At 41.7% G+C, this 20,938-nt stretch overlaps 2 protein-coding genes across 4 annotated transcripts in view; one reads left to right on the forward strand and one right to left on the reverse strand.

Annotated features, from left to right (window-relative positions):
* Positions 1–4,993, forward strand: part of rsrc2 (arginine/serine-rich coiled-coil 2) — a 47,412-nt gene extending 42,419 nt beyond the window's left edge. For both annotated transcript variants that reach the window (XM_070887793.1, XM_070887794.1), the window contains 2 exons: positions 2,688–2,777; positions 4,137–4,993. In XM_070887793.1, coding sequence (XP_070743894.1) covers positions 2,688–2,777; positions 4,137–4,319 — 273 coding nt within the window. In that variant the 3' untranslated portion in view covers positions 4,320–4,993. The remainder of the gene's footprint in view (positions 1–2,687; positions 2,778–4,136) is intronic.
* A 5,999-nt stretch (positions 4,994–10,992) lies between these two features.
* Positions 10,993–20,938, reverse strand: LOC139268935 (uncharacterized). Of its 2 annotated transcripts, none has more exons than XM_070887797.1 (4): positions 20,370–20,938; positions 14,406–14,535; positions 13,386–13,519; positions 10,993–12,542 (listed from the first exon to the last, which is right to left on the reverse strand). In XM_070887797.1, the coding sequence occupies exons 1-4, from the start codon at positions 20,466–20,468 to the stop codon at positions 11,646–11,648; spliced, it is 1,260 nt and encodes a 419-aa protein (XP_070743898.1). In that variant the 5' UTR covers positions 20,469–20,938; the 3' UTR covers positions 10,993–11,645. The 2 variants fall into 2 exon arrangements, with proteins under 2 accessions (XP_070743898.1, XP_070743897.1); XM_070887796.1 differs by having other exon boundaries at positions 20,346–20,938.

Below are 20,938 nucleotides of genomic sequence, written 5' to 3' on the forward strand. Positions count from 1 at the left end.
TTTAGATGAGGAAAGACGGGAGGAATCTCAAGTGGAGCATAAATGCCGGCATGGACTGGTTAGGCCAAATGGCCTGTTTCTGTGCCGTCTATCCTATCTAAAACAAAGTCTTAACTGCCCCACATTTCCCAAGGGCCAATCAAAAATCACTTCACTGTTTTTGCCAAATTTTTTCAGCACCTAAATGCACCACCCTCAACACTCCCACACCCCAGTATCCCCGTTGCAACAGCGTCTCATCCAACTCATTGAACACCAAGGTAGTTCGGCAAGTATGTATATACCAATTACTTTAAATCTATGCCCCCTGGTTAATGACCTCCCTGCTAAGAGAAATAGGTCCTTCCTATTCACTCTATCTAGGCCCCTCATAATTTTATACACCTCAATTAAATCTCTCCTCAGCCTCCTGTTCCAACGAAAACAACCCCAGTCTATCCAGTCTTTTCTCACAGCTAAAATTCTTCAGTCCTGGCCAATGTTTCCATTAAGCTGTGCAGCGCCCTGCAGCTCCCGCACAACGGCTCATCAGCTTTGAAATAATAAAAAACGTGCATGCACAGTATTTTGAATGGGCTGTGCACCCAAAAGAAAATTTAAGGGAATATTGGTCCTGGCAATATCCTAATAAAGCTCCTCTGTACCCTCTCTAGTGCTATCACATCTTTCCTGTAATGTGGTGACCAGAACCATACACCGTACTCTAGCTGTGGCCTAATTAGTGTTTTATACAGTTCAAGTATAATCTCCCTGCTCTTGTATTCTATGCCTTGGCTAATAAAGAAAAGTATCCCATATACCACCTTAGTAAATCTACTGCCTTCAGGGATCTGTGGACGTGCACTCCAAGGTCCCTCTGTTCCTCTACGCTTAGCAGTATCTTACCATTTATAGGGCTAGAATTTCCAAACAATTCGCCAGCGCCGGATTGCCACCCAAAATTCTCACTAAGGTTCTCAAATTAGCGCCGGTGAAAAATTCCATTTTTTACAAAGAAAAAAATCCGCCCAGCAAAAAAAAATGGACCTTACACCCGATTCTCGGCAAAAAAATGGAATCTTGGGCCGATTGGGCGTTTCTTTTTTTTAAAGTGATAATGACTAAAATTCACACCGAGGCTACGGGAGGAGAAAAACACACATTTTTCCAAAAAACGTAAAATAACAAAATCAGAAAAACATTCTCAGGGCTCTTTTCATTTAAATCACTGCAAGAGAATTTAAAAATAATTAGTAAAAACCCATTTACTTCCCTTTTTTTGCAGGGCTACTTACCTACCAGCCAGCTCCGCTGCTTCTCACCATTTTTTTTTCAACTTACCAACGGGTCACCGCTGAGCCAAAAATCGGGCGATGCCGGTTTATGGACGGTGCCTGCCGGCGGTCCCCTCCCTATCGGTACTTTGAAACCGCCAGCAGAACTCAGCTGTGGAAGTTTTCGCCAACCTGGTTTTTCTCCCAAAACCGGTCGGTGAAGCAATGGAAATTCCAACCAATAGTGTATGCCCTTGCCTTGTTTTCCCTCCCCAAATGCATTACTTCACACTTCACCAGATTTGAATTCCATTTGCCACTTTTCTGCCCATCTGACCAGATCATTGATATCTTCCTGCAGTCTACAGTTTTCAACGACACGGTCAATTTTTGTGGCATCAACTACACGACCAATTTTTGTAGCATCTGCAAACTTCTTAATCATGTCCCCTACATTGAAGTCTAAATCATTGTTATAAACCACAAAAAGCAAGGGACCTAATACTGAGCCTTGCGGAACCCCACTGGAAACAGCCTTCCAGTCACATGTCGATCATTGCCCTTTGCTTCCTGGCACTGAGCCAATTTTGGATCCAACTTGCCACTTTCCCTTGAATCCCATGGGCTTTTACATTTCTGACCAGTCTGCCATGTGGAACCTTGTCAAAAAGCCTTGCTAAAATCCATGTAGATAAACGCGCTACTCTCATCGACCCTCCTTGTTACCTCAAAATTCAATCAAGTTAGTCAGACACGACCTTCCCCAACATATCCACATTGACTGTCCATGATTAATTCGTGCCTTTCTAAATGATGATTAATACTATCCCATAGAATTTTTCCCAATAATTTGTCCACCACCGAGGTTAGGCTGACTGACCTGTAATTGCTTAGTCTATCCCTTTCTCCCTTTAACAGCAGTACAATGTTCGCAGTCCTCCGGCACCACACCTGTAGCCAAAGAGGAGTAGAAAATGATGGTCATAACCTCTGCTATTTCCTCCCGTGCTTCTCTTAATAGCCTGGAATACATTTCATCCGGGCCTGGTGATTTATCAACTTTCAAAGATGCTAAACCCTAAATATTTCCCCTCAGTATATTTATCTCATTTAATATTTCACAATCCTCCTCAACTACAATGTCTGCATCATCAATCTCTTTTGTGAAGATAGAAGCCAAGTATTTATTAAGAACCATACCCATGTCTTCCACCTCCACACACAGGTACCTTTTTGATCTCCAATAGGCCCTACTCTTAGTTATCCTCTTGCACTTCATGGATTTATAAATCTTTGGGTTTTCCTTGATTTTACTATCCTTCCCAATTTTTCTTTCTGTAAAATGTTATTTGAAACTGTTGATTTGTTTTTTTTTCTTGAAGTCAGTATGATGTAATGGATTTTCACATGCCTTTTTTTTTTGCTCTTTTCAAGGATAAGTCACAGACTGCAGAATTATGGGAAAAGCTAAATTTTGGTAACAAGGACCAAAATGTAAAATTCCGAAAATTAATGGGCATCAAGGTGAGTTGTATTAAAGAACAGTGCAGGCCATAAATTATTTTAGTTTTTTGTGATTTTTTTTTTAAATGTCGAAACACCAGAATAAAATGACAAGTGATTACTGAAAAACATTCATGCCATTAGAATGAAATAATGCATACCTGCTATAGTGGATAGTTTTTTAAGTAAAGCTATTTGAACATTCCAGCCACTTGTCACTGTTGAACCAAGTGGCTGTGCGAAGAACTGTTACACCTTGGTGTGTGGAAAGGGGTTGACTTTACCTCTTAGTTAAATTTGTATTCTGAATTAGAGTAGTTCTCTGTTAATTAACCACAGCCACCCAGGATAATCCTTGTTTGAAGTAATGCAATACTTTTTGGCTCTTCAAATAAAATTGTAAATATAAATTTTAAGAGACTTTCCTTTTACGGGTGAGTTTGACCGGTAGAACACCAGAATCCCAGATGAAGTGCTCTTCAATGGGGGGAAAAGCTGCATTACCTCGATGCCAATTTCTACAGAAAGCCCAACCAAGTTGTGGCATAGGAATTCAGATTCTGCAGCTAGTCTGTCTACAATTGGCTGTCATCTCAATTTCAGTATAACTTTAAATCCCCTTGGTTAATGTATTTTAAACGGTTTAAAAGCAACTTACTGTTCTCCTCTTCAGAGTCTTGCACTGCTCCGCTGTTTGCAGTAATAGTTGGCACTTTATCCAGCTGGCTCACTGACGGGTGAGAATGAAGCAACATAAGTGGGCCTATTGTAAAGTCTCTTATAAACCAGGTTGTTGTATGATGAGACATTGAGTAGAATGGGCCTATATTCTCTGGAATTTAGAAGAATGAGAGGTGATCTCATTGAAACTTACAAGATTCTTAGAGGGCTTGACAGGGTAGATGCTGAGAGGTTGTTTCCCCTGGCTGGTGAGTCTAGAACTAGGGATGGGCCATTTAGGACTGAGATGAGGAGAAATTTCTTCTGAGGGTTTTGAATCTTTGGAATTCTCTACCCCAGACGGCTGTGTGGATACTCAGTAGTTGAGTATATTCAAGAATGAAATCATAGATTTTTGGACACTAAGGGTACAAGGGATATGGGGATACGGCAGGAAAGTGGAGTTGAGATAGAAGATCAGCCATGATCTTGTTGAATGGTGGAGCAGCCTCGATGGGGCGTATGACCTACTCCTGCTATATTTCCTATGTTCTTATGAACCAATATGACAGTGCCCACAGTGTGCTAAGCTGAAAAATGTTGTGGAGATGGGAAGGTAAATCTGTCTTGTGGTTACACAGCGTGTGACCGACAAAGCACATTGAGAGGCCTTAATTATCTGTAGTGTTGTTATTTTATTGTAATCATTTTGTTTTGAAGGATGAGGAAGAGGTAGGAACCCCAATCCCAAATCCTGCTGAAACTTTCAAAACTCTAAAACAGCAGGAAGAAGTGTTCAGGAACTTGGATGCTCAATATGAGATGGCACGATCACAAACCCACACACAAAGAGGCATGGGCCTGGGTTTCTCCTCTTCGATGAGAGGAATGGACGCAATTTAAGAACAACCATTGTACTTGTGCTTAAGTACATGATTTTTTTATATCGTCTTCGTCCATGTTGGAGATTTAAAGCTTCATCTTGACTTTCACTTTCCCGTTTACTGAAAAAGCTAGCAGTCTAGCTTGCATGGTTGTTGCAATGCAAAATAATTTATTAAAAATGGTTTTGATTGTAAAGATAACTGGGTGTATCAACAATCATACTGTGATAGTTACTCTTCCTAAACATTGGGACTTCATTGAAGAAACAGTTGATGGCAATGTTTTGCAACTAGGAAAAGGGAAGTTCTATCATATCTTTTTTTTCTTTTTATGTATTTGAAGTGATGTATGCAGACTGGATTCAAACAGCCCAATCTCATTCATATTTTGTTGTAATACTTCATGTTGCTGTATTATGTGATTGCTTTTGTACTAAAACTTGTACAGTTATTTTCATCTTTGGAAATGCAAATGATGACTGTGTAGTTGTAAATTAGGATTTAGTTTGTTTGTAAGTACTTATTCCAGTGCTGAAAAGCGCTTTATAGTGTATTGTTCATTATCAAGCTTTCTGGACAATAAATGGATGATTTTGAATAAACCACTTGTGTAATGAGATCTAGAATGTTCTGTGAGCATGGTCAGTAATTCTATCACCAACAGATATGTTAGTAATTAAAAGGAGAGGTTATTCAGTCTACTCTGCTTCTCAAGCCCCATTTTTTTGATTAACCTTTCTCAACGCATCATGGATCTGCAATTTTTCCGTTATTTCATGTATCTTATTTTCCTCCTGTAAAGCACCTTGGGATGTTCTATAAATGTCAGTTACAGAATAGCCTGTCAATTGGTCTACGCTGGGCCGCGACCTGGCTGCTGGTCTCTGCTACGCCGCTCCTGGGCCACGACCCTGCTGACCCCTGCCTGTGGGCTCTCGCTGTCCTCCGATCTCCCGCTGTCCTCTGACCTCTTCTGGGCCCTGACCCCACCGCTGAGCTCCACCTCGCACCAAGAGTCGCCAACCAATCTGGTCGTTGCCCAGGAACAGCGCAGCATGGGCCAACAGTGAGTTCGTGAGGCCGCCATTGTGACATACAAAACCCATATCTATCATTTGTTCACATGCCTGATTACTATTCAGTAGCCTGTGGACACTTGAGAGTCTAGGCTCACCTTGCTAAATGAGGAACTGGAGGAATGCTGTCATCCTTGGAACTGTATCCCCCTAAGAGTCAGTGTTCAGCATAAAAGTAACCTGCAAGGAGAGTTGAATGGTGGAAAAACCAACAATCACTTCTTGAAATGATACTATGAAAATGAAATACTGAAACACCTTATGGTTGCAGATTGCCTCCAGAATTATTCAAAGCATCAGTTCTCAACAGAAACCTAACGAACTGTTCAAGGAGGCATAGTGGCTACCCACTTAACATTAGTGCAACTTGGGAGGGAGGGCTATGAACCAAAATGAGAACATAATGATTTTTTTTAAATGGTAGATGGCAGGAGGGTGAGATAGCTACTTTATTCTTTAAAGTGGTTGTACATAAACAACCAGCATGGATTCTGACTATAAAGTTAGTAGCACAAGAAAGATAATGAATATGATTAAGCAAAAGAAGCATCTTGTCTTTCATGTCTGAAGACTCCTGACAGATTCCTCTGCTTTTGTCAGTTGCATATCTTAACTTCTCTGGTGTAAAATACATAATAACATTTACTCCCATCTAGGAACTACAGATAATGTAGGAGAATTAAGCATAGAACAAAGCTTTCCGAAAGGCTCCACTGTTAAGGCAGTAACAGCTATGCAGACCGGCAAGTTCAGAGGTCTAATTGCTAGCTTGTGCTGTAGTGATTGAGGTGCTACAATTGACCTTGGTGGATCTTCTTGTGGACTTGCTTTTGGGCCTGGCTAAACAGCATTTTGTAAGTCTAGGATGGGCGGGTCGTTCTGGCTGCCTGCCTTTCTTGTGCAGTCCTGTGTGTGCCAAGAGGATCCTGGAGAGGGAGTGTCCACTGGTATGCTTGATGTCTTCCCCGACTGGTGGGCACCACAGGGTATAGAGTGTCTTATCGACACTGATGACCTGATTTAGTTGGGAAGATTCCCTTTACTTTTGTTCGGACTATGTTGCTTATTTTGGCTGCTTTTAGTTTGATTAGATCCTATGTTTCTTACATTAATGGTGCCCTAAAAGTGGCACTTGTGATGATTTTTGTTTGGTGACCTTGGGGCAACCCAGTGTCACCCTTGGTCCATCAAAGGGGACCCTGCTTTTGGTAGAGGGAAAAAATAAGAAGGGCTCTTCTAATCACTATCCAGCAACTCTTACTGGAACTGTTTGGTGAGAAGGATCAACTGCTGCTGTAATGCCCTTTCCCTGATTGAATAAATAGCCTGCCAACACTCAGATTGAGAGTGGCTAATTAGATGAGTTGTTGGAGGGTGACTGCTACTTGGGGAATCACACCACAGAAAGATGTAAGCACCTTCAGGAAAGCAGAATACTGAGATAAATGATAGTGATGCTGTGTTTATGTTTACATACTACTGATGAAGTGCAGGGACTTTTGCTGTTCTGGCCAATATTCTTGCCTTAACTGGACAGTCATCAGATTTGTTGTTTGTAGGACCTTGCTCTGCATATTTAATGATTACATAACAAGTAACTAATTTGTTATGAAGCCCTTTTATAATGTCCTGAATAAATGCAAGTTCTTTTACTGGATAGTGAGCAGCAGCAGTCACATTCCAATCATTGCCCCAGCTGCGATCACGTAACTCATGGTAAATTAGAATTTCAGCCAGGGACTTTCTGGCCCATGCAACTTAATAGTACACCAAGCAGTATTTTTACCCATCAGACAAACAAATTAAATAATCAAACTTTACCTGTCTTCAAACATTGCATTTGATTCAAGAATTATCACAGTGAGTGATTTAAATGCCTCTCAATGAGCTTTGCAACATACACAATGCCAAAAACAAAGAAATTCAGCATCCCAAATCCAACTTAAAACTGGTTGAGAAAAAGGCTGAAAAAAAATCAACTCAAAACTTCTTTACCTGAAGACAAATCTGCTAGGAGAACCCATTTTAAAAAATTCATTCTGGGGATATGGGCATTGCTAGTAAAGTCACCAGTTATTGTCCATCCCTTGTTTTTGAGAAGGTGGGAGTGAGCCTTCTTGAACCGCAGTGGTCCATGTGATGAAGGTACTGGCACAGTGCAATTAGACAGGAAGTTCCAGGATTTTGACCCAGTGACCATGAAGGATTGGCAATCTGTGTCCAAGTCAGGTTGGTGTGTAACTGTCTTATGTGCTGGAGGTCGCTGGTTTAGGTAGTACTGTTGAAAGAACCTTGGCGAGCTGCTGCAGTGCATCCTGTAGATAGTACACACTCCAGCCATTGTATGCCGAGGGTGGAGGGAGTGGACGTTTATGGTGGTGGATGGACTGCAGATCAAGTGGACTGATTTGTCCTGGATGGTAAGCTTCTTGAGTGCTGTTGCATCAATCCAGACAAGTGGAGAGTATTCCATCGCACTCGTGACTTGTAGGTGGTGGACAGACCTTGGGAAGTCAGGTGAGCCACTTGCTGCAGAATACCCAGCCTCTGTCCTGTTCCAGGAGCCATGGCATTTATGTGGCTGGTCAATGGTAACCCTCAGGATGTTGATTGTGGGGAAATTGGCAATGGTAATGCCATTGAATGTCATCGGGAGGTGGTTAGATGACTGTTGGTCATTACCTGGCACTTGTGTGGCACAAATGTTACACCACTTATTAGCCCAAGCCTGGTTGTTCTCCAGGTCTTGCTGCATGTGGATATGGATTGCTTCATTATCAGGAATTGTGAATGGAGCTGAACCCTGAAATCATCAGCAAACAGCCCCACTTCTGGCCTTATGGTGGAGAATGGCTCACTGCCACCTTCTCATGGGCAATAGAGATGGGCAATAAATTCTGGCCTTGCCAGCGACGCCCACATCCCAGGAGCAAATTAAAAAATGATGAAACAGCTGGACAATTGCGCCTAGGACGTTGCCCTCAGGAATTCCTGCAGCGGTATAGTTGGCAAAGGTTCTACCATTAGTTGCCAATGCTGTGTCTATTAGATATACCTCACTGACTCAAAGCTCCATCTCAGACTGGTACATCGGATCAGCGCTTGAAAAAAGGGCAATCGAAGATGGGCACAGATTTGGGACACAGCAACAGATTCAAGGACATCAGAGGAAAGGGAGATTAAATGGGGTGGTAATTTGTAAGGACAGATGGGTCAAGGTGGTTACTTTGAGGCATTTACTTAGAGTAATGGTCAATTTGCTTCAAGGTAACAAAGGGCTCCGAGCATATCTTGGTCAGTACGGTCACTGCCTTCAGGAAAAGAAGAACATTTGGCAGAGGGTGTAATTACAGTGTGACAAGTTTACATAGGCAGTTTCCATTCTGTGAAAAGGAAATATAAAACTAAGGACAGAATGTATCATTTTAAAATGGGGACTGAATTACACCTGTATTCCACAGTCCAATTATCCCTCACTCTCCGATCTCGCTTCTCCTGAAAACTACACTTTGTCTACCACGGAAGATCGATTAGTCAATCTAAAGCACCAATTTTACATTGGAGCAGGAAAATAGGCAGGTAGGGGTAAAAGCGAGCATCAAGCCACACCCAACCTTGACAGCACAAGGTCTGGGTGATTTTAACTCTTGGGCCTCATCTGCATGCCACTGGTCAGCTGCCCGCTCGAAACAGCCGGGTGGAAATTCAGGGAACAGGAGGCTCCCAGCCTGCACTAATGAGAAGCTCATCAGCAAGAAAGCAAGTTGCGATGAGAGAAGCGGGCGAAGCCTAAACATCCCTTGTGGATCCCACATCTGCTCCTGGTCCCAAAAGGAAAGATGAAAAAAAACTTGCCTTAAATGGCCTCTTATGGTCCCAGATCCTCCTCCTGCCTTCACCTGGCTGGAAAGACACAATGGCTTCTCAACTCAAGCCAGTTAAAATTTCAGTCGGGGCCCAAGTGTCCAATTACCAGCATGTCAAGTTTGCATAAGCAGTTTCCATTATAACTGGTCATGATGCTGCCACTTTCTCCATAGGTGGAAGATTAAAACATCTCCATCATGCGACTGTGGAGCTCCTAATCAGACCCTGGAGCGCATTGAGCACTGCCCTCAGAGGAAATTTGCAGGCAGCCTATAAGATATCCACGCTGTTACACTTGGCCTGGATATCCAACTTGGATATTGATGTTTGATTTGCTTTGCTTTGCTACTACCGTACAAAAGAAGACGATAAATTTATAATGGAACTGTCTGTAGATGTAAGATTTTTAATGTACAATATGTATTATTGTACTTTAATATAAATAATGTCAAAATAAACAATAAACAATCATGACTATGCAACAGTAAGAGGAATTTAAGAAGCAATCCATGGTCACATGGAATCTTTTCAGACAATAAAAGTAGTTTGATGGATCTACAGTTTAGTATCCAAATCATGCTTACAGTCCGAAACATAAACAGGGTCCAGACCAAAATATAAATTTGTCTGTTCTCTTCACAGATGCTGGCCTCCTGTTTGTTTCCAACATTTTGGGGCCAAGTTTCGACCTGAGTTGCTCCTGTTTTTTTGGAGCAACTGGTTAAGAATGGAGTATCTTAGAAATTGCAATTCTCGGCATTTAGTTTGCTCCAGTTCTAGTCAGATTTTTTTTTTCAAAAGGGGGCGTGTCTGGCCACTTATGCCCGTTTTGAAAGTTTAGTCAGTGAAAACATACTCCAAACTAACTTAGAGTGGAGTAAGTGTAGATTTTTGTACGCTCAGAAAAACCTTGCCTACACTTAGAAAATCAGGCGTAGGTTACAAATCAGGCATAGGGAATGGGGGGGGGGGGGGTTTAAAGGGAAGTTTACAAACATTAAACACTTCAGTTTTACAAATAAAGAGCCATCATCAATAATAAATTATAAATACATCAATAAATCAACCAATAAATCAAAAAAAAATAATAAAACAAATTTAAAAATCAATAAATAAAACATTTTCTACTTACCGACTGCAACACCGGGAGACCTCCAATAGCATGCTGGGACGGCCCCCCCGCCCCCCCCCAGTGTGTCTCTATCTCTCTGTCTGTCTGTGTGTGTGTCTCTCTCACTCTCTGTCAGTGTCTGTGTTTCTGACAGCGAGGAGAGGGAGGGGGAGAGGGAGGGAGGGAGAGGGAGGGGGAGAGGGAGGGAGGGAGGAGGAGGGGGAGAATGGAGAAGGGGGGAGGGAGAAGGGGGGAGGGAGAAGAGGGGGGAGGGAGAGGGGGGCAGAGGGAGGGAGAAGGGCGGAGGGAGGGAGAAGCGGTGGCGGGGAGGGGGAGAGGAGAGGGAGGCTGAAAGGGGCTGGCCGGGCCCAAGACTTTGGGCGGGGCCTGCCCCCAGCGCCGGAGTTAAAGGTAGGTGGCCGGGGGTCGGGTCGAGTCCGTGGCGGGGGAGAGCAGGTCGGGTCCAGGGGTTAGGGTTAGAGTCCGGGGGGGGGCGTCGGGGCGGGGGAGCAAGGGTCGGGGGGGGGGGGAAATCGAGTCGGTTCGGGTCCGGGGGGGGAGGAGCGGGGGTCGGGTCCGGGTGGGGGGAGCGGGAGTCGAGTCGGGTCCCGGGGGGGTCGGGAGCTTGGGGGGGTGGGGGGGAGGGTTGAGAGCCAGCTGAAGGGAGGAAGTGGGAGGTGCAGCCTGATCTGTGCAGCCTGATCCATGCCGCCCCAGTGAGCCCATTCGGCCAGGGCTAGGGGCTGCGTGCTTCGGGCCCCTCCCATACAGTTTTGGGCACCTGGAGCTACTGCACATGCGCGCCCACTGTGGCGCGCCTGTGCAGAGGTCCCGGCACTGTTTTCATCGCAGGGACCTGGCTCCGCCCCACAGTTCGTGCTGTGCCGCGCCCGGCTCCAGAGGGGACCTGCAGGGAGCTGGAGAATCGGTAAGTATTTTTTAGGCGCACTTTCGAGCGCAAAAAACGGGCGTCCAGGTCGGGGCTGCGCCGTTCTAGGCGCGGCCCGAAACATGGGCCCTTTATGTCTTTGTTTCAAACTTCCAGAATCTACAGTATTGTGTTTTTCTCACACTTTTAGGCTATTGCTTACAAAGTCCCTGCACCACCCCACTTTCTCTCCCAGCAACAAACCAAGTTTATGACAGTGGATGGTTAGTGAAATAACATCTTCAAATGCCTGTGTGGAGTTCGAAAATAATCTTTTTACTTGTTAAAAATTATCTTCAAAAGGTATCCAAATTGAAGCAGTGGCATCCAGTTTAAATACTGTCCAAATTCCTACTTAAAGATTTATTTACAGATCAAGCTAGAATACAAAACATGAGCTACACCAGTGATTAGATTATGATTGGCAAACTCTAATATAAGCAGCACTATGGGATATTCACTTTGCCGTTTCCACAAGGCAGAATTATCATCAAGCCCCATCCAGCTGAACAGCAAAACTTTCATAGCTTCAGGAAATAGTTTGTCTACCAGTTCCTCAGCAGGTGGTAAGTCTGTGATTCTGTCAATGTGGGTTGTTTTAAAGTCTTCTACTTGTCTGCTGATAGAGGCATTAGCAGAATAAAACTGATGTCCCAACCAATTACTTACAGTATAAAGCATGTGACTACAATAAATAGAATTAACCCCTGTTTCAGTGGTTTCTGTTTTGATAATTAAGTCTTGAAGATGGGTCAGAAGTTGCAGCATCCTATCAGCCAACTTCTGTGCAGATATGGTTTCACTTATTAGGAGTTCTACAAAATCAACTAACAGTGTAATTACTTTCTCACGTTCCTTTTGTATTTTCAATGGTAAAATTTTAAAAGCCTGATAAACTGATCTAAACTTGATGGACAAAGAATCATAATCCACAACTTCTGCATACAGTGAATTAGCTGCACAAGGTTCTTCACTTTCTTGTAAAATTCTTTCTTCTTGTGCACAGTAGTTATGGTCACCCTGATTCAAAGTACTGTTGTTGTAGGTACAATCCAAAGGTGAAGTAGCTGTCCTATATACATTAATATCAGGTACCAGATTAGTACCTTGAATGCTTGAATGTAATGCAGAGGAACTTTTGTGGCTCTTTATTTCAGGAAGGCAATTTTCAAGCAGTTCTTCATTCGGGAGGTTTTGCAGAATCTTAACATCATATTTTTGATTCAGAATGGGGTCACTTATTCTTGCTTTCCACAAATCCTACCACAAGAAAATAAAATTATTATGGTCGTACAAAATATCAGATAGCCATTTGGTTTGATTGAAATCAAAATTGCACTACTTTTCACAAAACATAGTTTAAAACTTCCTGCATCAATGCAGTTAAAGTCAGGAATTCAGCAGTTTGGCAATGCATATATCATTGATCTAAACCCACAATTCCACACTCTGTGGTCCTTCTTATTTGCGCTAAACATTGTACTATCTTCCCGTACCTGAACAAATTTAAGACTAATATTTTAATTGATACATGTTGAACCTCCCTTATCCGGAACCCTCGGGACCTAGATAAGGGATTTTTCCGGACGAGGGATGGTCACTTTAAATTGGATGGTACAAGTATTCAAGTATTGTGTAAGGGGATATCGGGGCTGGCTGGTTTCGGGCTGGGAGTGCGGCAGAGAGATCGGGGTGGGGGGTGGGGGGGGAGGATAGATCACAGGGTCAGGCCAGCGATTGCGGGAGTCGGCAGCGAGGGGGGACTGCAATTTGTTCATGTCGGAGTTCTGCGCATGCACCACCTGGTAATCGGGAATGGTTCTGGACAAGGGGTGGTTCCAGATAAGAGAGTTCTCCGGATAAGGGAGGTTCAACCTGTAATACATTTAATAAGTGTCAAAAATAAACTTTCAATATTGTAAAATGCTATAGCTTTGTATTACAACATATGCATTAATAAAGCAAATGAAGAAATTTTCATTTTAAGTTACATTACACCAAGGACCACAATTAAGGCCAAATAATGCTTTATATAGTTGTGATCTATTCAATAGCAGCAAAATCTTTTACAATTGACATTTTTCTTTCAAATGCTAATAGTACCTGAAGCATAACAAGGACTTCTAACTGTTGCTCTTTACTGTACATCTCAAAAGCAACACGAAACAGTCCCTGAATGCTGTAAAACCACAAACTGTTCACCACAGTTGGTATCTTCAGTCCTTCAAATCGAAATTCTGAAAACAAGTATTTTACAGAAATCATAAATATGAATGGAAGAGAAATGCTGAAGAGCCAATCTGGGAGGAGGCTGCAATCAACTTTTTTTGTTGACAATCTTCAGATGTCAAGGGCAGCAAAGGAGATTACAGCAGAGGCTAGGTTGTCATCAGAGATGTGGAGAGGTCACAGTAAAAGGAATAGCCAGCAGGGGAAATAACAACGTATAAAACAGGTAAAGCTGGTCGAGGAATAGAAGATTACAAGTCAGAGAAGGTCATGATCAAATTTTACAGCACTCTGGTTTGACCAAATCTTGAATGCTGTGTCTAGTTCTGGTTATCAAAACAGAATAGATACATTTAAGCCCTAGAGGTAGTGCAGAGAAGAGCCACATAGCTGATCTTTACTGTCAGGGGTCTGAATTAGGAAAAAGGATTGGAGACAGTTGGATGTTTCAGACTTAAAATGAGGCATCTGAATTATTGAAATGTACAAGATAAATGTAGAAAAGTATTTCAAATGAAGATGTGTGAGGAAGACAAAGGGACATAGGTTCAAACTAGTTAAGGCAGATTTAGGCCTGATATCAGCACCTTCTTCATGCAATGGACTTCCAAATGGAAAAGTAGAAATGAACATCATGTAATTATTTAAGAAACAATTGGATAAGAAGCCAATGAGGGGACTTTAGTGTCTTTCTGCATGGAAAAACTAGGATTGATGAACTAAGATGGGGTAAATGGTCTTTATCATCCTTAATTATCTTGTGTATACGAAGGACAAAGGTAAAGTGAGTAGTCAAACCTAAAAGAAGTGTTTTCCTTCTACAGGTTTACATACTCCTTGGAGTATGTCCTGTAGATTCTACTTTGTGGTTTCAAACAAGAATTGATGTAGTACCTGAACTAAAGCTGAGCTTTGTTGCCAATCCTTTCTTTGCAAATTTTGCATGAATTCTTGGATGATTTTCAGTGCGGATGCCAGTTTTTGCAACAACATCAGCACCAAGAAAAAGAGGGGTCAAATTCTCCTAAAGGTGAGGGAAAGAGAAATTAAAAAATGTAAGAAATGTTTTACTAGATATAAAATCCATAAACCTTGTGGTTTTATTTTCTGCTTTGTTCATTTTCTATGCACCATATCTCATTTTTACTGAGTTAATTCTCAATGAGACTTAATAATCCAATATCTGAGCAAGGTAGGCTTGCAGCTTTCTAACTGATCAGCCAGTCTGATTCATTGATGGGGCTTGGAAGAGTTTTTCTGTTACTGGGGGATTGAGAACCTTCTGATTCAACTCCCGACTGACCAATGCTTTAGCAGATAGAGTGATCTGAGCTTAACAAGCAGTGGGATGCTAACCACTGCTCTGTGCTGTTAAGCTGTGTGATTTTAGCCCATTAAACTCCAGTACTGTGCACGTTTGTGGATCCCAAAACCTTAATTTTTGGAAACCTGTAATTAAGTTCTCTAGGCTACGACATTTGGGGCATGTCCGTACCTAGAGAGGGTGTGCCATATCAGGCAAATTAAAATTGTACTTGTGCATTTTTCAATTTGAGTTAGCAAAAATACTTCATTTTCCAACTGGAAATGTAAGTGACTCTTAAGCATAGCTAAGGCATGCTGTCCAATCTTCTCCTTCCCCCTCCTAAATAATAAAATATTCTAAATTAAAGCGTGACCTGGTCGAGTACATTTCCCTTGCTTAGCGCATTATAGAGTAGTACTGTACTTCAATGTACATACATGAGGCTGGACTGTCATCTAGAAACAATGAAAATACATTAACAAATCGGAATATCTTTATAAGGCAAAATTATTTACTACAACAACAGGATAACATATATCATTATATGTATGTACTAGTAACTTGCTGTTAGCATTATCCATAGTCAGGTAATAAATACAAGTTTTTTTATATGCAAGCTGATGGCAGAGTACGGAAAGAGATTGCAGAAACTCACTCCACAGAGCCTGCTACTATAATTATAACGGTCGATATAATTACAATGGTAAATGTGACCAAATATTATGACAACAGGAAGTAAGGTTTGTGGTTTGGAAGTGCGTGCCCTGCAGTAGATTTTTAATAATATATCGATAGCATTATTCTATACAGAAATTATTTTACCCAAAGTACATTAATAATTGAGACAAAAAAGTCAATCACCAAAGTAGAAATTAACAGCTGATCCTAGTCAGACCACACTAGTATTTTAAAGTTTATAAAGCAATGTTGAAATTTGACCAGTAGCAGAGAAGGAGAGTCAAATTTGAAGATTGTATTTAATGCAGTGAAGGAAAGGTGAATGCAACTAGGGTAAATGCTTATTCTAGTGTATTGTTGCAAAGTACAGCAGCTTCCTATTACCTTGGATACTCTGGGGAGGCCAAGGAACTTCATCTGACCATACGAAAGTTGCAAGAAGTACCCTTCACTGCTGAGAAAATCTTCTTCCATAGAGCCTCAATCAAGCTCTTCATGGGCCTCCTTACCTTGGGACCAAAAAGCTGGGCCCTCCTTTGCCAGGTTATAGGCAGTAACGTCTCAACTGGAGTTTTTTTTAAGTTTATGGGTTTAGTTCCCTGAAGAAACACCAACCTCAGGTATTGCTTAAGCCACGTTGTTACAGACAGAAAATGGCTTCCTTGCTCCCATCAGCTGCTGCAGCAGCACTAGATTTTCCTTCCTCTTCCCCTAGAGGACACTAATAGCACTAGCAGCCTGCCATGAATATTTAATAAGGGTGTGCATGTGTTTCAGATAGACATTAAACCAAGGCCCAATTTGCCTGGTAACACAGCACGGTTCGAAGAGCAAGGCAGTTCTCCTGATGTCCTGGCCAATATTTGTCCCACTGCTAAGACAAATTAATTGGTCATTTAGCTCATTGCTGTTTGTAGGACCTTTACAAATTGGCTGCTGTGTGTTTCGACAAAACAACAGTAACTACAGTTCAAAAATAATTAATTGGCTATGTCTATTTTCTCTCAAACAAATTAAAATCAAGCAATTCTAGTTTCTAATGTCTGTACAGTTAAATGATGTGCTGGGAAAGGATCCATGTGATTTAATTGATCATCTTTATTGGTCACTAACAGACATGCCCAGCAAGTGCACTTCCTTTGACACAGCTAAGGTCATACTTTGACCAGCCAAAGGACCAGTTCCAAAAGGTTCTGAAGCAAGTTGAGAGAAATGTTATCATACAGGTTAAAGGAAGTTGTAAAGAGTTTTTGAAGCAGAATGTTTCAGAGTGAACTGAACTGAGTAAATTTAAAACAGAAGTGTTTAAAAGAGAGAAAGAACAGAACAACCTAAGTGAGTTTCAGTCAATTAATTAATTCATGTAGTCGGTGTTGTTCAGGCAAACAAAAGACTGTACAATATATTACAACAGTTACATTAACAACTTGCATTTATATAGCACCTTTTAATGTAGAAAAATGTTCCCATGCACTTCATAGAGGTTTAATCAAGAAAAAAAAGAAAAACAAGCTGAAATGTTTAAGCAAAGAGAAATACAATATAACAGTACAGAGAAATAATACACACACACAAGGTTAGCTAAAGTCAGAAAGTGAAGAGAGCGACTGAAGAAAGACAGCAACTACCGCAGACAATGATTTGTCGTAGGTATCCTTCGGTGAAGCTGGAACATCCCACAGAATGTCAAAGCTGCCCATGCCACAGAATTCAGAGGTTGTATATCTAACTTTGAATCTTTTTGAGAATTAGTTTCCCAGTGCAGTGAAAGCAATCAATAAAATGACTTAGATAAATTTTGTCCAAAGAGGTTTTCATTTAAATAAGCCTCATTACATTCAAACCCAAGATATGCACACTGGCATACTGATGGAACAGGACATCTCAAGGAGATATAGCTTTACTTTCCCAGTGTGTGTAGTATTACCCATATGTGGAACAATTCAGCCAGTTCAGTTGGGAACACCCTCGCCTCTGAGTCAGAAGGTTGTGAGTCCCTCTCCAGTGCGTAACTGAGAGAGTGCTACACTGTCAGAGGTGCCGTCTTTCAAATGAGATGTTAAACAGAGGCCCCATCTGCTCTCCCTGGTGGACATAATAGATCAATGTTCTGGCCAATGTCTATCCCTCAGCCAACAGATTATCTGATCATTATTTCATTGCTGTTTGTGGGACCTTGCTGTTGGCTGCCGAGTTCCTACATGACAACAGTGATTGCACTTCAAAGAAGTACTTAATTTGCTGTAAAGAGCTTTGGGAATTCCGGAGATTGTGAAAGGCGCTATGTAAATGCAACACTTGCTTTTTTCTTTTAACTCTTAATTTGTTTTGAGCAAGTCAGATGCAGCTCCAAACAATTTTGTTTAGCCTAGATATGACATTTGCCTGTTGCCAAATAAGATTATGAAATGTTTCCTTGTGTATAATTAACCAGCCAGCATACCACACAAAAGGAAAAAGAGAGATGAACGTTGACTACAGACTGTTCATGATTATATTCATATTTCACTTATTTAAACAGAGCAAGAAAGCAATAATACATATGGGCATTGCTCTAATGCAGTAAGTTGCAACAGATAAAAAGTGATACATAAGCACATAAGAAATAGAAGCAGGAGTAGGCCATACTGCCCCTCGAGCCTACTCTGCCATTTAATAAGATCATGGCTGATCCGATCATGGACTCAGGTCCGCTTCCCTGCCCGCTCCCCATAATCCCTTATTCCCTTATCAGTTAAGAAACTGTCTATCTCTGTCTTAAATTTATTCAATGACCCAGCTTCCACAGCGAATTTAACAGATTTGCAATCCTCTGAGAAGAAATTCCTCCTCATCTCAGTTTTAAATGGGTGACCCCTTATTCTAAGATTATGCCCCCTAGTTCTAGTCTCCCTTATCAGTGGAAACATCCACTCTGCATCCACCTTGTCAAGCCCCCTCATAATGTTATACATTTCGATAAGATCACCTCTCATTCTTCTGAATTCCAATGAGTAGAGGCCCAACCTACTCAATCTTTCCTCATAAGTCAACCCCCTCATCTCCGGAATCAACCGAGTGAACCTTCTCTGAACTACCTCCAAAGCAAGTATATCCTTTCTTAAACATGGAAACCAAAACTGTACGCAGAATTCTAGGTATGGCCTCACCCTGTATAACTGTAGCAAGACTTCCCTGCTTTTATACTCCATCCCCTTTGCAATAAAGGCCAAGATTCCATTGGCCTTCCTGATCACTTGCTGTACCTGCATACCAACCTTTTGTGTTTCATGCACAAGGACCCCCAGGTCCCGCTGTACTGCAGCACTTTGCAATTTTTCTCCACTTAAATAATTTGCTCTTTGATTTTTTTCTGCCAAAGTGCAGAACCTCACACTTTCCAACATTATACTCCATCTGCCAAATTTTTGCCCACTCACTTAGCCTATGTCCTTTTGCAGGTTTTTTGTGTCCTCCTCACACATTGTTTTTCCTCCCAGCTTTGTATCATCAGCAAACCTGGCTACGTTCCACTCAGTCCCTTTATCCAAGTCGTTAATGTAGATTGTAAATAGTTGGGGACCCAGCACTGATCCCTGCAGCACCCCACTAGTTATTGATTGTCAACCCAAGAATGAACCATTTATCCCAACTCTCTGTTTTCTGTTAGTTAGCCAATCGTCTATCCATGCTAATATATTACCCCCGTGAACTTTTGTCTTGTGCAGTAACCTTTTATATGGCACCTTGTCAAATGCCTTCTGGAAGTCCAAATACACTACATCGACTGGTTCCCCTTTATCCACCCTGTTCGTTACATCAGTCATTGAAGGTTGGCATGCAGGTGCAGCAGGCGGTTAAGAAAGCAAATGGCATGTTGGCCTTCATAGCAAGGGGATTTGAGTACAGGGGCAGGGAGGTGTTGCTACAGTTGTACAGGGCATTGGTGAGGCCACACCTGGAGTATTGTGTACAGTTTTGGTCTCCTAACCTGAGGAAGGACATTCTTGCTACTGAGGGAGTGCAGCGAAGGTTCACCAGACTGATTCCCGGGATGGCGGGACTGACCTATCAAGAAAGACTGGATCAACTGGGCTTGTATTCACTGGAGTTCAGAAGAATGAGAGGGGACCTCATAGAAACATTTAAAATTCTGACGGGGTTAGACAGGTTAGATGCAGGAAGAATGTTCCCAATGTTGGGGAAGTCCAGAACCAGAGGTCACAGTCTAAGGATAAGGGATAAGCCATTTAGGACCGAGATGCGGAGGAACTTCTTCACCCAGAGAGTGGTGAACCTGTGGAATTCTCTACCACAGAAAGTTGTTGAGGCCAATTCACTAAATATATTCAAAAAGGAGTTAGATGAGGTCCTTACTACTAGGGGGATCAAGGGGTATGGTGAGAAAGCAGGAATGGGGTACTGAAGTTGAATGTTCAGCCATGAACTCATTGAATGGCGGTGCAGGCTAGAAGGGCCGAATGGCCTACTCCTGCACCTATTTTCTATGTTTCTATGTTTCTATGTTTCTATCCTCAAAGAATTCCAGCAAATTTGTCAAACATGACTTCCTCTTCATAAATCCATGCGAACTCTGCCTGACTGAATTATGCTTTCAATACCATATCTGTTCTAAACTTTAACCATTCACTTTCTAAAATGTTAATCTTGATTTTTAAATGTATTCAAATGAATCAATTTGCAGTAATAGCATGTATGAAGTAACATCCGTCATCATACCCTCCTCTGTTTATAATGTAAATAATATTTTCAAGAATTAGGAAATTACACTTTATCATCCAAAACAGTACGAATTTGGCACTTCGTATAAATATAACGAAAACTCTAATTTTATTATTTTAAATACCAACCTCCACCTGGAAATCTTGACACACCTTAATTGAATTGGGAGGGTTCAAGAATACAAATCTGAATTTCCTGAGACCCACGCTCCATTCTGGTAAACACACGGGAAAATGTTCACTGGATGCCATGGTTCATTTTTGCCAGATCCCCTGGAGGAACACAATTACTCGGATCTCACAATGAAGACAGTTTCCAGTCAAAAAGAAACTCCAAAATAAAGAGGTAAATCTTGAAATGTACAACAGGTTGCTCAGCAACTGAAAGAGAAAGACGAGTGTCTCCGAAATTATGACTCTTCATCAGAAAGGAGTTCTAGGCCTACCAGAACCTCACTTGTTTTTGGGCTTAAACATTTCACTGATGTTTGCTGTAACTCGCTCCTAACATCTTCTTTGTGTTGCCCACTCCATATAACAGTTCGGCTTTATATCCACAAGAACTTCATTAACGCAGCTCTCCACATGAGGAAGACTCCGATAGTTCATTAATATTATCAGTAGTAATAATACGTCAACTAATAATTATAAACCACCGATATTAGGCCAAGTAACTCCTTCTGTTGTCATGGAACGCGTTCGGGTCAACAATTGCTTGCTCT

Source organism: Pristiophorus japonicus, chromosome 8 (assembly GCF_044704955.1).
Source record: "Pristiophorus japonicus isolate sPriJap1 chromosome 8, sPriJap1.hap1, whole genome shotgun sequence".
Taxonomy (NCBI): Eukaryota; Metazoa; Chordata; class Chondrichthyes; family Pristiophoridae; genus Pristiophorus; species Pristiophorus japonicus.